The sequence below is a fragment of the Bos taurus genome, chromosome 20 (assembly GCF_002263795.3).
Source record: "Bos taurus isolate L1 Dominette 01449 registration number 42190680 breed Hereford chromosome 20, ARS-UCD2.0, whole genome shotgun sequence".
NCBI classification, from domain to species: domain Eukaryota; kingdom Metazoa; phylum Chordata; class Mammalia; order Artiodactyla; family Bovidae; genus Bos; species Bos taurus.
The window spans coordinates 64,016,591-64,030,088 of NC_037347.1; the positions used below are offsets into that span (position 1 = coordinate 64,016,591).

At 44.1% G+C, this 13,498-nt stretch overlaps 1 protein-coding gene across 3 annotated transcripts in view; it reads left to right on the forward strand.

Annotated features, from left to right (window-relative positions):
* SEMA5A (semaphorin 5A) overlaps window positions 1-13,498 on the forward strand; it is a 568,430-nt gene that overhangs the window by 362,188 nt on the left and 192,744 nt on the right. For all 3 annotated transcript variants that reach the window (XR_009491999.1, XM_010816848.4, XM_002696441.7), the window contains 2 exons: window positions 8,523-8,621; window positions 10,553-10,766. Coding sequence is in view for 2 of the 3 variants with exons in the window: in XM_010816848.4 (XP_010815150.2) it covers window positions 8,523-8,621; window positions 10,553-10,766 (313 nt within the window). In the remaining variant the exon portion in view is untranslated. The remainder of the gene's footprint in view (window positions 1-8,522; window positions 8,622-10,552; window positions 10,767-13,498) is intronic.

Below are 13,498 nucleotides of genomic sequence, written 5' to 3' on the forward strand. Positions count from 1 at the left end.
TACTGGAGTGGGTTGCCATTCCCCTCTCCAGGGGATCTTCCTGACCCAGGGATCGAACCCGGCTCTCCAGCATTGCAGGCAGACTCCTTACCATTTGAACCACCAGGGATCATTCTGTTAGTGATCATCTTACTTTATTGGAATGTGGGCCTTTCTGATGTGAATCACACTTGGGGTTACAGAAGAAGCAGACACACAGCGGCAGAGAGGGCTTCCTGTGCAAAGTGTGGTCCCAAGGCCAAGAGCTTGGGGGATATACAGCAAATGAAGAGAGGGCGCTGGTGAAGTATCCTCACACCACCTGTGTTTGTCCAAGACTGTTCTATTCTTTATTTTATCCAGTTTCATCCCCTGTTTCTTTGCCTTTTAAATCAGCAGTTCTGAGAGACATACACGGAGGCAGGTCTCAGCACACTTAGTCATTCAGTTTCCCAAAACTGAGGAAAGAGCTAGAAACAAGGAAGAGGAGGAAGAAAATGCCATCCTAGCTAGAGAAACACTTGGAGACATTAATAAAAAAGCAAAAGTTGCTGAAGGCTATTTACTGAAAGTTATTTAACCTCAAAAATTCCTCTGAGATAAGTCATCAGAGACACAGATGATTTAAAGGTAGCACCAAGTTCCAAAGGATCAGAATAGCGTCTCTTAAAATTCCCCCCAAAATAAATGAATCAGAACATATTAAATTTTTTTACCTCTATAAGAAATACAGTGGAATTTGTATACATTATGTATAAAGATTTTGAAAAGGGGCTTCCTATATGCTTTTCCTCTCCGCCCTCTAACACTTACGTGTTCAATGGGTGGATTCCTGCACTTTTGCTCCTTGTTCCTTGGCACACAAGGAATTCTTCAAGGAAGACCCTCTGGACTGAGCAGTGAAAAGGGTGGAATCAGATCAGCTTGGGTGTGAGGCCTGGAAACACGACTTTCTTCCTTCTAGTAAGATCCACTGATGGGAAACGCTGACTGCTCTGGCCAAGGTTCTCAGGCCAATGCTGTCCTTTTGTCTGGTGACACTGGTGACCCCAGGGCCCTTGGGCTTTTTTCTCCCTCTTCAGTTCAGTTCAGTCACTCAGTCGTGTACAACTCTTTGCAACCCCATGGACTGCAGCACGCCAGGCCTCCCTGTCCATCACCAACTCCCGAAGCTTACCCAAACTCATGTCCATTGAGTCAGTGATGCCATCCAACTGTCTCATCCTCTGTCATCCCCTTCTCCTGCCTTCAACCTTTCCCAGCATCAGGGTCTTTTTAAATGAGTCAGCTCTTCACATTGGGTGGCCAAAGTATTGGAGCTTCAGTTTCAACATCAGTCCTTCCAATGAACACTCAGGACTGATTTCCTTTAGGATGGACTGGTTGGATCTCCTTGCAGTCCAAGGGACTCTCAAGAGTCTTCTCCAACACCACAGTTCAAAAGCATCAGTTCTTCGGTGCTCAGCTTTCTTTGTGGTCCAGCTCTCACACCCATATGTAACTACTGGAAAAACCTTTCACTTGTCCTCTTTTCCCTCTTTATTGTCTTGTCTTCATCTTCCTCTAGGACTTTGGATCTTTCTCCTCCTCTTCCTGCTTGCTGGGGCTATGATACACCCATGAGCAGCACTAGTCAGTTTTGGGAAACCTAGCCAAAAATCCTATTGACACCTGCCTGTCCTAAGGCTTGTCTGAGAATATGTGTAGTTGGTAGCCCTGGGTCTAGGGGTGGCTGTGCCCTCTTCCACCTCTAGAGCTCCATCCTAACCCTTCCCCACCTCCTTGCTATCATTCTACCCTCCCTCCCTCACCCATCTCCCTGGACTTGTGTGTCCCCTGTCGGTGGGCATTCTTGCCTCACCTGTCCCACAATACCCTCCATCTCCAGCATACACCACTGCATCGCTTCTCAGTAGCTGTCTGTATTTCCTGGTCAGTCTGCATGTTAATTACCCAGCCCCCCAACTCCTCAACTGGGAGCTGGGCCAGTGGATTCATGTTGATCCCAGCCTGTGGTGGCTGTTCAACTTCACTCCACTATGGAGTGAACAAACGCAGGACCCTTCATCTGGGCTCTGCTCTCAGCATTCCTGATGTTGGGGCTGAATCAGTCCCCGCTGTGAAGTCTGTCCTGTTATTGGTGCATGTTTAATAGGGTCTTGGCCTCTATGTGCTGGATGCTGGTAATTCCTCTCACCCATCAGGACAACCAAAAATAACCAAAAATGTCTCCAGACATTGCCAGACTATGACTCGGTTGAAAATTCTGGCTGTAATTACCCAAGATGGGAAATATATTGACAACTTTTACATTGTCTGTGTTAGATTTTACTCTCCCTAAGAGTCCTTTCGTATTTCATATCAATCTTACTTATGTATTCATTTCATGGACTTTAAAAAAATCACAGTTAATCCTCTTTGTCTCTGTGGACTTCAGTCTCCTACGTGTTACAGGAGAATATTCGGTTACTTAATGTAGCTAAGATTCCTCCTGCTAATAGTTTATGAGTCTTTAATTTTAAAACAATCTTGTGGTAACCTTATACTAGTAGATTATTACTCTTCGGGGTGCAGAGTCGCTTCTACTGAATCAAAATTGGCCCATATTTTGCCTTAAGCTGTGATCATTGGTTGTTTGGTGCTTAGAAATTAAGCAAGTAAAAGCCAGAGAACACACTGCAAAGACCGTCTTTCATGCTCATTAGGAGTATACTTTTGATTCACAGAAGGAGTGAATCATTATTATACGTAATTGAGGCTTGCTGATACACAGAAAGAAAACGAGCAAAACAAACGTTTTCAAAGGAAATCATACCTTTACGTTCCACATGTTTCTGGTTTTAATCGGCTAAGAACAATGGCAAAGCTCAGTAATTAGAAACTGATTCAAACTGCGTTTGTGGATGGAGGTTTTTTTTTTTTTTTAAGATGACTATAAGACAGATGAAGATGAGTTTCAAAGTGCCAACACTGTGGGAAAGAGAAACTACATGTTCTTTTAGGCTGCATGAAGTATGCTGATAAACTCACAGACGAGTTTTGAGCAACCTGAGCTTGGTTGTAATAGAATTCGGTTTTGTAGCAGAACTGTGTGCGGTGAAGTTCCCTGGCACGAAATGACAGAATTAGGAAGCGGAGAACCTAGACCATGCTGCTGGGCTGGTCCAAGGGCAGGGAGAGCAGAGGGACCTCCCGGGCTCTTCCTTTTTTTCCCATGAGTTCCTTTCTCTTATTTAGCCTCCCAGTTGCTTTCTTAAAGACCTGAGCCCTGCTCTTGGAACCCAGAAGGGGAGGAAATAACCCACTCCCCAGGGCTAGTCTCTGAATTCTAAGGTCACACACCCCTAGTTTCCCTGTGCTGACGCTTTCAGAGCCCAGATCAGAAAACGCTTCCATCGAGTTCCTTTGACTAAAATATAACATCTATTTGGGGGAGTGCAGTGGAATTTGGATTTTCTTAGTCGCCCAGGGCTTAGAAATAGGAATTCAATTATCTTTTGGTTGGTGCTATAGTAATATGAAAATTTTACACACAGATTGACAGTTTCCCCTCTCCCTGAAATAAAAAAGAATAAGGCAAAATGTGACATCTCAAAAATGAGAAAAATGCCAGCCATTTTGAGTGAACTCATTTTTCCTACCCTAAGGGAAAAAAAAAGAAAGTGGTCTGTGCGTCTCCACATAATGCATTTTACTGTAGCAACAGGAATGTGGAGTATGGGTGAGGGGGCTGTGGCTGTGGGGGTCGTACCATCCATGCCCACTCTGTTCCCTGGGTAGAACATTCCTCCCCGGACTGTAGGGGTGGGAAGAGAGAGGACGCATTTCCTCAAGATTCCCGGTGCTTGGGATCAGCCTGAGCATCATTTCATGTGCAGCCCTTTAAAGTGACCATTTAGGGACTCGGGGTCAAGAAAATATCGCCAGATCTTTGATTTGGGCCTGTTTAGCAGAGAAGGGTGGGTGGAGACTGCCAGTTCTTCGTGAGCTTTGAATTCGGTCCCACTTAAACTTTTCCAGCTCCCTTGGGAGAAAGGGGGTGACTTGGCCTGAAAGGATCTTAAACATTCCATCTACGAGAAAGGGAGGGTGAACTCTTATGTTGTTTGTGGGTTCAAAACAGTTTTCTAATAAAATCTGTTGTTGTTCATTATTTTTGAAACCCCATTATAGAATCTGGCTTCTAGAACTATTTAAATGTGTTTGACACAAATATTATTTTAAACGTAAATAGTCAGTTCACTTGTAATCCAACAAGAGCTCTTTGTCTGCTTGGGGTCATTATGTCTAAACCAAAGTCCTTCCCACCGTGACCTTTAACAGCTTTACAAAGGAAACACAGCCGATTATTAAGGGAATAAAAGAGTTCCTTTATGCATGTATTATACTTTATAATTTTTGAAAGCTTCTTGTTTGTGATCTCATCTCAGTATTTTAAACACCAAGTTCCTAGAATGATTCTGCTGGTCAGTGGGAGAGTTTGGATTAGAATCCAGTGTTCTGTGCATTGTTCTCCTGCTGAATCCTATAGTTCTGCTTCCTGGTTGTCAGATTCTGCTCCTAAACAGGTTAACTCCAGAGAAGAAAAAGGAACCACCATCCTGCCTGGGAACCTGGTGATGTAGGGGGTAAACAACACTTTCATCCAAAGTGCCAATATTTAGAAACCTGTGAGTTAATCAGTGAAGGTGGTACTCTACAGTACTGCTTTTATTCTGTACTCTTTATTCTTAATTGTTCCAAGCATGGAAGATTCTTTCAGATTGGATGCTAACAACCTGTGCAGGTCACACACACCAAGTTTTGGTTTATAAATACATCAAAAACAACTTTTTTTTTTTTTTTTTAATGCGAAACTGGGGAAAATCTAAGCAAAACAGAATGTAAAAAAAGAAAAAACAAAGAAATGGAGGAGCTGACTAGGGACACGTGGGCACACACTGCCCTTCCCAGCCAGCAGTGCCTTCCGGGACGAGCGGGTATTCTCAAGGGGCCTGACTACCAGAACATACTTTTTACTAATTGAGATAATTTGGTATCTTCTCTCATATATTTTTCCAAGATTTTTTTTTTGTGTGTGGGTAACTGGTTGGATGACTTGTCCCTCTGCTCTGACATGTGTCAGCATCTGAATTATCACATCCCCAGCCATCTTTCTGGTTCTCCATCAAGTCTGTGATGGACCTTCAAGACGGTTTTGACCCGCAGCCTTCTTTACACTTTGTCTTTCTTTGGGGAGATGAAGATAAATACCACATGTGGTATCTTGATTGTTTCTCTTCCCATAATGAGAGACCATTGCTTTTCTTCAGTGCGTCTGTAGGACTCAGCCATGAGACCACCTCTTTCAACAGGAATGATTCTCTTCTAATAACTCAGCCTTGCCCCCAAGTTCACTGTGATGTGACTGTCTCTAGCTTATTTCTACCTGCGTCAGTCTCCTGCTTAGGAAAACCAACAAAATGTTTCTCTTACATTTTGACCCAATTCTTAAAAGAGGTCTAAAAGCAGCAGCACAAACAAACAAACTCCCACCCCTAAAAGTCTCTGCGCCGTTTGTAATCTTCTCTCATTCATTGTTACAGCATCACCCCTGGGTCTGTTCTGTCCGCTCCGGCCATCCAGAGCACTCTGAGCCCTGTGTTCCCCGAGATGTCTCTCTGGAGCCCCCTCATTTATGCGGTTAGGGCTGGTGTTCCCACCATGGCCGTGATCCTGTCTCTGTGCCCCTCTGCTTTCCACAGCTGCACACCCTCCTCTGTGTTCTCGGAGCCAAAGCTCCCAGAGCCTGGGAAAGGAGACCGATGCGCCTTTTTGAAGTCTGGTTTTGTTCTTTCTCTTTAGAACTCGTCTTCCCTTTCCCCAGCTATAAAAACAAAGCAGAGCAGAACAAAACAAGCCTCCGCATCTGATGTACCTTTTTCAGTTCAGTTCAGTCCCTCAGTCGTGTCTGACTCTTTGTGACCCCATGGACCGCAGCACGCCAGGCCTCCCTGTCCATCACCAACTCCCGGAGTTTGCTCAAACTCGTGTCCATTGAGTCGGTGATGCCATCCAACCATCTCATCCTCTGTTATGCAGTTTGTTTTTAATGTATTTATTTATTTTAATTGGAGGATAATTGCTTTACAATATTGTGATGATTTCTGCCATGCATCAGTATAAATCAGCCACAGGCGTACATGTGTCCCCTCCCTCCTGAACCTCCCCTGCCACCTCCCTCCCCATCCTATCCCTAAGGCTGTCACCGAGCACCAGCTTTTGTCTTCTGTTTACACTCATTTCTGAATTCTTCTAATAGTTAACGTCCATCTTTTATTCTCTCCTTTTTTTCCTCAAAGTACTTCAGATTAGCAGCCAATGCTAATTGGTTACTATTATTGTTAATAGTAGTATTAGGTTGGAGTAGGAAATGGCAACCCACTCCGGTATTGTTGCCTGGAAAAGTCTATGGACAGAGGAGCCTGGCGGGCTACAGTCTATGGGGTTGCAAAGAGTTGCCACAACTGAGCAGCTGAGCACAAACAAGGGCCCACCTTAATCCAGGTTGATCTCATCTCAAAATCCACAATCGCCCTGGAGAAGGAAATGGCAACCCACTCCAGTACTGGAAAATCCCATGGAAGGAGAAGCCTGGTAGGCCACAGGCCATGGGGTCCAAAAGAGTCGAACACGCCTGAGCGACTTCACTTTCACTTTCAGTAATATTAGGTAAATTATCTACCTTTGCTATTTCACTTTATGTTTAGAAAGCAAACTCAAGTGTTTTAGCTCATCTTACATCCACAGCTAGGCCATGCTGCAGGCTGCGTTCCGGCAGACCAATGTTTCTGGGAGACTGAGGTTCTGTTTCATTGAAGAGAGCATCTCTGCGCCATTTAATCCAGATCCTCCTGACTGGGGAAGCCTGTGAGTCAGACCAGTGTGTCGGCATGCAGCGTCTTCTAGGTCCCGGTGTCCGGTCAGTCCCCACGTCCTGTCCATTTGCTGGAGCCTGGCTTTGCCCTCTCACACGTTGCACAGTGGTCCAGGCACAGAATGAGGAGGGACGAATTATGGACGTGGTTTCCTTACCTGTCTGCAGTCTCCTGCCTTCGCTTGCATCCACATGGCTTCCTGATTGGTCCTTCAGTAACAAACATCAGATCAGGTCAAAACCACATGCAGTGAAAATATAAACTGGCCCCTTCACGTTCTGAATAAAAAGTATGCTCACACTCACTGGCCAGACACACCTGGTCCCTGCCTGGCATCCCAGCTCGTGCGGTGCCTCCTCTGTTCCCAGTGAAAGCACCCTGCTTTCTCCAGCACAGTCCATTCTTCATTTTGAAAATGTGTTTTCCCTCCTTCTCTCGAAAAAATCCTGCAAGTGCCAAATCCTACTCTTCCTTTGACACTGACCTTAGGTGTCACCTCCTCCAGGAAGCCTTCCTGTACCTCCTCCCTTCCCCTCCCCTCCCCTCTAGAATTAGCACTATGCTGTTCTCCTGTGCTTCCTTAATAGAGCGTGTGGACAACTCCATGTATTTTAATTTTGTGTCAAGGGCCTCCATGCAGGCTTCCCTGGTGGCTCAGATGGTAAAGAGTCTGCCTGCAATGCAAGAGACCTGGGTTTGATCCCTGGGTATGGAAGATCCCCTGGAGAAGGGAATAGCAACCCACTCCAGTATTCTTGCCTGGGGAATTCCATAGACCAAGGAGCCTGGTGGACTACAGTACCTGGGGTCACAAAGAGCTGGACACGACTGAGCAAATTCCACACACAAAGGCCTAGATTGTGATTTCTTCCACAGTCTCTACCATAGAGTATCTCATCAGTAAATTCTTGCTGGCTGAATGAATAGCTTTGTAGCTGAATGTTCCTGTACTACTTTGACCATGCCCCAGATATATATGTATGTTTTGCAACCATAAAAAATATTCACTCCCTTAGCATGGGCTTTCATCCCTCATTGTTTACTTGTTATAGTTGTATTTTATTTTTCATGAAAAAAATCAAAACTGTTTACAGATTCTTGCCGTACACAAAGCAGTTTAAGAACTTCATCTAAAACTCGCTTTGGTTGTAATCAGAGCTTCACTTGTGACTCTCGTCTTTGGAGAGCATTCACCATGGTTTTTGAAGCTCCTGGGCAAGTTTCCTAAACTGCTGTTTCATGAGACACTCTAATAGTTTCCTTTATTTATTTTCCTACCATACGTCAAAGGCAATTTAGAGTTTGCACTGTTATCAGATACAACACAAAATGAAACCACATTCATCAAAAGAAGACACATGCTTTGAGATTTTAACTGAACATGTATTAATCTTCACAAATATCCTCTGTTGAGCAAGTGTACAGACGAAGGTAAACTATTTAAGATTTTTGTTGTTATTTTTTTGTCAGTATCTGAGAGGAGGTGGTATGTTGGGTTAGTAGTGGTCCATTAACTTTTAATTTATTAAACAGACGAGACATCTTCGTATTCACCTTCCTCTTGAGCTCAGGCCTCTTAATCCCTTTTCTCGTGTTTTTTTGTTGTTGTTTGCCTTTGTTTTTCAGGAGGAATGTCAGAACTACATTCGGGTACTGTTGGTGGGTGGTGACCGGTTATTCACGTGTGGGACCAATGCTTTCACGCCTGTCTGCACGAACCGCACGGTATGGCTGCATGTGGAATTTTGATAGATTTTAATGCCAGGAAAACCCAAACAGCCTATTAAAACACCACTTTTAAAATGTATTGCTGTTCTCCAAGGAGTTGCATTTTAATTCAAAGCATGTTTTGTCAAACTGAATAAAGACTTGATGTATTTTTTTATTACACGTTATGTAATAAGCTTGTTTAATTAAATTTAAATATTCTTTCAAGCTATTTCTACCAGCTTTTTTCTCAACAGTGACCCTAAAGATAATCCTAAACATATTCTTTTTTTCTTACCCTGCTTCATTGCAGAGATAGTGTTAAGTATTAAAATGACTTAAAATCACAATCCAAACAAAGAAAATGCAATTTAGAAATTGGATAAGAAGCATGTTGAAAAATTAAAGCAACCTTGGAGAAGGAAATGGCAACCCACTCCAGTGTTCTTGCCTGGAGAATCCCAGGGATGGGGGAGCCTGGTGGGCTGCCGTCTATGGGGTCACACAGAGTTGGACGTGACTGAAGCGGCTTAGCAGCAGCAGCAGCAACAAAGAAATGGAACCCTAGGGAAAATAAAGTTATTAGCGACCCTCTTTCTCTTTCTTTTAACCCGTCATTATGAACAGGGTACTTTTCTGTATCCAGGTCTCATTCCTATAGAATTGCAGGGTTCTCAGAGCACACATGTAATCTTCCTAATTTGGGATATTCATTTGCTTTTCCTCAGGGAACAAGAAATGATAAAGAAATATCATTATATTAATTTCCTGGTTACACAATTTCTCTCAAAGGCTGAATTAATCTTCCTCTTTTACTATTCATTATTTTCAAGTTAACATTCAGTTATTGGAAATAAAGAGAGGAGGATGATGATGATAAGAAGTGATGCTCACAGAGACAGCCCTAGGTATTGTGGCCTGTCCTACACACCTTACAACAACCCAGTCACTTCACCCTCACATCTACCCGGCCTGGTGGTTATCCTTTGGGTCATCGTTTTGTAAAAGAAGACTCTAAGGTTTAAAGAATTTAAGTAGCTTACCTGGGTCTACAAGCGTGATAAGGGCTTCCCTCGTAACTCAGATGGTAACGAATCTGCCTGCAGTGGGGGAGACCCGGGTTCAATCCCTGGGTTGGGAAGATCCGATGGAGAAGGAAATGGCAACCCACCCTAGTATTCTTGCTTAGAGAATCCCATGGACAGAGGAGCCTGGCGGGCTACAGTCCATGGGGTCGCAAAGAGTTGGATATGACTGAGTGACTAAGCACACACGTGTAAAAAGCAGGCGGGGTATCTGAGCAGCTGCCTGACCCCTGTGCTCTCTTAGCTCTCAGGTGAGAGCAGAGAAGAATAGAGTGGAGATCCCCTCCTCCAGCCACCCAGAGGACTTTTCTCATTCAGTGATGGTTCAGCTTCTCAAATGCAGGAGTCCTACGGGTGGACTGCAGATCACTAAGTTGCCTCTTGGAACACTAAGATCTAAAGCCTTGGAAATTTGAGCTCCATGGTTGCTAAATGTCCACCCATCCTTACCCATGAAGACACTCTGGGCTAGTCACACCACTTTAATCCACTTTTGTGGATAAACCTGTACCTAACTTCTATAAACAGTGAAGTTGAGTTTTGTAATGTAAGTGGGCAAACTTGCATTGCCTTGTGTGTTATAAATATAAGTCATAAATGATAGTCTTACTCTGTCTTTGGTGAGTATCCAACAGCCTGGGGTTCATTCTCACGGGATGATGAGAGATTGATTGCCAGATTCTCTGATGGTCCCCACAGCATATTATTCTCATCGAATATGTGGATGTCTGGCCCATGCTATGAGCCCCAGAGAGTTTATTGTATGTGCTTCATTTGCAAGTCGGGCAGATCTGATCCATTAACAGTATTAAAGGGGTTTCATGGGGGGGATCACTGACTTTTCTCTCTTGTCCTCACTTCTAGTTGAGTAACCTGACGGAGATCCATGACCAGATCAGCGGCATGGCACGCTGCCCCTACAGCCCCCAGCACAACTCCACAGCCCTGCTCACAGCCGGCGGGGAGCTTTATGCTGCCACGGCCATGGATTTCCCGGGACGCGATCCCGCCATTTACCGAAGCCTGGGCATCTTGCCCCCGCTCCGCACCGCACAGTACAACTCCAAGTGGCTCAACGGTGAGTCTTACCCTCCCACCCGGCTTCCCATCTCACTGGTCTCTGATGCCCTCTTCCTTGGTGCTCAGAAGCAAGCTGTCACAGTTTTCAAAATAAAATGATTTCCTCCTTTTCTAAAGGAATCAAAATGTAATTTGTTTTGTTCTTGGATGTAGAAAGCCATCAGAGGGCTCATTTCCAATTAGGAAGAGAAACGATCCTCTCAACACTGTAGGACATGGTTAACGTAGAGCTAATGCTGATACAAGCGTTCCTCAAACTTAAGCTGCTTTCTCATGTTATTGTTTGAAGTTCAGGAAATCTGATGTCATGTCACTTATGTCTGTAGACTCATGTGCATTCTTTCTTGACTTCTTCACTGTATCCCTAAAAAGTGAAGTTTCTAGCATTGCATGACATTTTCAGAGAACTGTGTAAAAGAATGTGTTTGGCTATGCTGCTGCTGCTGCTAAGTCGCTTCAGTCGTGTCCGACTCTGTGCAACCCCAGAAACGGCAGCCCACCAGGCTCCCCCGTCCCTGGGATTCTCCAGGCAAGAACACTGGAGTTGGTTGCCATTTCCTTCTCTAATGCATGAAAGTGAAAAGTCAAAGTGAAGTCGCTCAGTCGTGTCTGACTCTTAGCGACCTCATGGACTGCAGCCTATCAGGGTCCTCTGTCCATGGGATTTTCCAGGCAAGAGTACTGGAGTGGGTTGCCATTAGCTTGACAATGTTTTTAATTAAATTTTTTATTTTATATTGGAGTGTAGCTGATTTACAATGTTGAGTTAGCTTCAGGTATAGAAGAAAGTAATTCAGTTACACATATACATATATCCATTTTTTTTCAGATTCTTTTCCCATATGGTTTATTACAGGATACTGACTAGAGTTCCCTGTGCTATACAGTAGGTCCTAGTTGAGTATCTAGTTTACAGATGTGTGTGTGTGTGTGTGTGTGTGTGTGCTCAGTTGCTCAGTCTTGTATGACTCCTTGCTACCCCATGGACTGTATGTAGCCCTCCAGGCTTCTCTGTCCATAGCATTTGCCAGGAAAGAACCCTGGAGTGGGTAGCTATTTCCTTCTCCAGGGGATCTTCCCATCCCAGGGATTGAACCCTGGTCTCCTGCACTGTAGGCAGATTCTGAAATGAGTGGCCATATCCTCTTTCAGGGGATTTTATAGATAGTAGTGTCTGTATGTTAATCCCAAACTCCTAATTTATCCCTCCTTCTACCTTTCTCCTTTGGTAACCATAAATTTGTTTTCGAAGTCTGTGAGTCTGTTTCTGTTTTGGGAATAAGTTCATTTATATAATTTTTTTTTTTTTTTTAGATTCCACAGGTAAGGTAACCAAATTTTTTTTTAAAGGTATCAAGTCTTAAAGCCAGGAGGTCAGGGTAGGTGTCATTGGAGTTGCTCACTTCAGTGGCTCGGGAATTAATAAGCCCCCAAGTCCTGTCACCGCTGTCTCTGCCACCCACGGTCTGTCAGGTTGGTCCACAGGCTGGCTGTGCTTATAGGTGCAAATTCACAACTACAGTTCCAGGTACTGCACTCAGATATCACGATATCCAGGGGAGAACCACATCCCTTGTGTCCTTTTTTAAAGACATAAGAAACTGCCAGATTTCCTTCAGTCCTGGGCTAGAACTTGGTCACTTGCTCACTAAACGAGGGGAAAGTGATTCCAGCATCCCAAATTGAAGTTAAAGTTGGCCATGTACTGAGACGTGCCAGCTGAAATCCAACCCTCTGAATATGCGTGCACTCATGTGTGAATATGGTGAAACACATACATGCACACACACTAGCAAACACGATGTTGTGTGTAGATATATGCACCATATGTAATCCATTCCCTCAAGCCTTTGTGTGATGGTTTGCATAAAGATGAGCTCTTATAATTGTCCTTATAACGTTTACTGTTCTGAGCTTTCACGTTCTACAAAGTTGTACTGACTTCCACCAATAAAAGCTCATGATGTAGATTAAAGTTTCTAGACCTCAGCACTACTGGTGTTCAGGGCCAGATAATTCTTTGCTGGGGCGGGTGGGGGGTTGTCCTGGTTATTGTAGGATGGTCAGCTACATCCCTGGCTTATACCACTTAGATACATTAGCATGACCCACCCCCTGCAGCGTGACAACAAAACATTTGTTCAGAAACTTGCAAATATTCCTCAGGAAAAATATTGCCTGTTATTGAGAAATTTTGGTTTAGAATGATCATGTATGCTATTTAGGTGTATGGGGGTTCCCCAGTGGTCTGGTGGGTAAATCATTAAATCTGCCTGCAATGCAGGAGACTGGGGTTCAATCCCTGGGTCAGGACAATCCCCTGGAGAAGTAAATGGCAACCCACTCCAATATTCTTGCCTGGAGAATCCCATGGACAGAGGAGCCTGGTGGCTTACAATCCAAAGGGTTGCAAAGAGTTGGACATGATTGAGAAACTAAGCATAGCACAGGTACATATATAACATGAGCATTTTGTAAAATAATACAATCAAACCAGCCATCACAGTTTGCCTTTAAAATACTCCTTTTTAGACAAAAGCATATCCTCACCCAGTTTCTTCAGCAAATAGAATGGCTCCATGTGCTTCCAAAGGGCAACGTGAATTGCTTTCCCAAACTGAAGCAGTAACCAGCTTCCCTGTATTAACACTATTTCTGTTGAACTGGTTTCAGCTGAACCTTGACTCTACAGATGGTCTTCTTTCTGCTCTACACATCCATCTGTGTAGC